General features: G+C 29.9%; 1 protein-coding gene across 1 annotated transcript in view; it reads right to left on the bottom strand.

The window, feature by feature from the left end:
• Window positions 1-415: 415 nt before the first annotated feature.
• LOC106463916 (choline transporter-like protein 2) overlaps window positions 416-1,310 on the bottom strand; it is a 62,969-nt gene continuing 62,074 nt past the window's right edge. Inside the window, exon 21 of the mRNA XM_022391552.1 lies at window positions 416-528. Within this exon, the coding sequence (XP_022247260.1) occupies window positions 416-528 (113 nt within the window). The remainder of the gene's footprint in view (window positions 529-1,310) is intronic.

Genomic DNA, 1,310 nt, shown 5'->3' with positions numbered 1-1,310 from the left:
CAAAATTCTGAATCAACTGTTCAGTGTCATTTTACACAACTTATTTGATACACTTTTTAAACCTTTTCTCTATGATCCTGAAAAAGAAAAGTTACAAAAACATGTAAGGAAAATCAATAATGAACAGACAAAGGCTAATGATTTAATCTGAAAAATATTCCAGAAGTGGCAGTTGTTTGGTGAATTCCTCATCATGATGTATTGTTGAAAAAAAAGTCTCCTATCCAATATATTGATAGCCATACTCTCATATTAACTTAAAAAAACACACAAAGCTGATTACAGTTAACGTGTCTGACAGGCCTATGAATTTTAAATACATTTGGTTATAAAAATAGATGATCAGTTTAATTTGAGCTACTTTAGGTTGATTGAAATAGTCACTAGTTTTTGGCTTTTATTTAATTCTTTCAACTTATTTGGATTTACGATCTTGGAATTTATTTTTCTTGTTGAGTATCTTCATCAACTCAGTAGACATGAAATATGGCTTTTCTGCCGACCCATCATTCTTTTCAGAGTCTTCCACTGTAAAACAAAAAATAAGACAGAAATACAGAACAGGTATACGTAACAGAAGTTTACAACAAAGACGTTATTCTAACACACACAAAAAATAAAACAGAAATACAGAACAGATATACATTACAGAAGTTCACAACCAAGATGTTATTCTAACACACACAAAAAATAAAACAGAAATACAGAACAGGTATACATTACAGAAGTTCACAACGAAGACGTTATTCTAACACACACACAAAATAAAACATAAATACAGAACAGGTATACATTACAGAAGTTCACAACCAAGATGTTATTCTAACACACACACAAAATAAAACAGAAATACTGAACAGGTATACATTACAGAAGTTCACAACCAAGATGTTATTCTAACACATACACACAAAATAAAACAGAAATACAGAACAGGTAAACATTACAGAAGTTTACAACAAAGACGTTATTCTAACACACACAAAATAAAACAGAAATACAGAACAGGTATACGTTACAGAAGTTCACAACCAAGATGTTATTCTAACACACACACAAAATAAAACAGAAATACTGAACAGGTATACATTACAGAAGTTCACAACCAAGATGTTATTCTAACACACACACAAAATAAAACAGAAATACTGAACAGGTATACATTTCAGAAGTTCACAACCAAGATGTTATTCTAACACACACAAAAAATAAAACAGAAATATAGAACAGTTATACGTTACAGAAGTTCACAACCAAGATGTTATTCTAACACACACAAAAAATAAAACAGAAATATAGAACAGTTATAC

The sequence above is a fragment of the Limulus polyphemus genome, unplaced genomic scaffold (assembly GCF_000517525.1).
Source record: "Limulus polyphemus unplaced genomic scaffold, Limulus_polyphemus-2.1.2 Scaffold1516, whole genome shotgun sequence".
Classification (NCBI taxonomy): domain Eukaryota; kingdom Metazoa; phylum Arthropoda; class Merostomata; order Xiphosura; family Limulidae; genus Limulus; species Limulus polyphemus.
The sequence above is the reverse complement of the archived record's forward strand: the minus strand, read 5'-3'. Positions and strand labels throughout refer to the sequence as shown.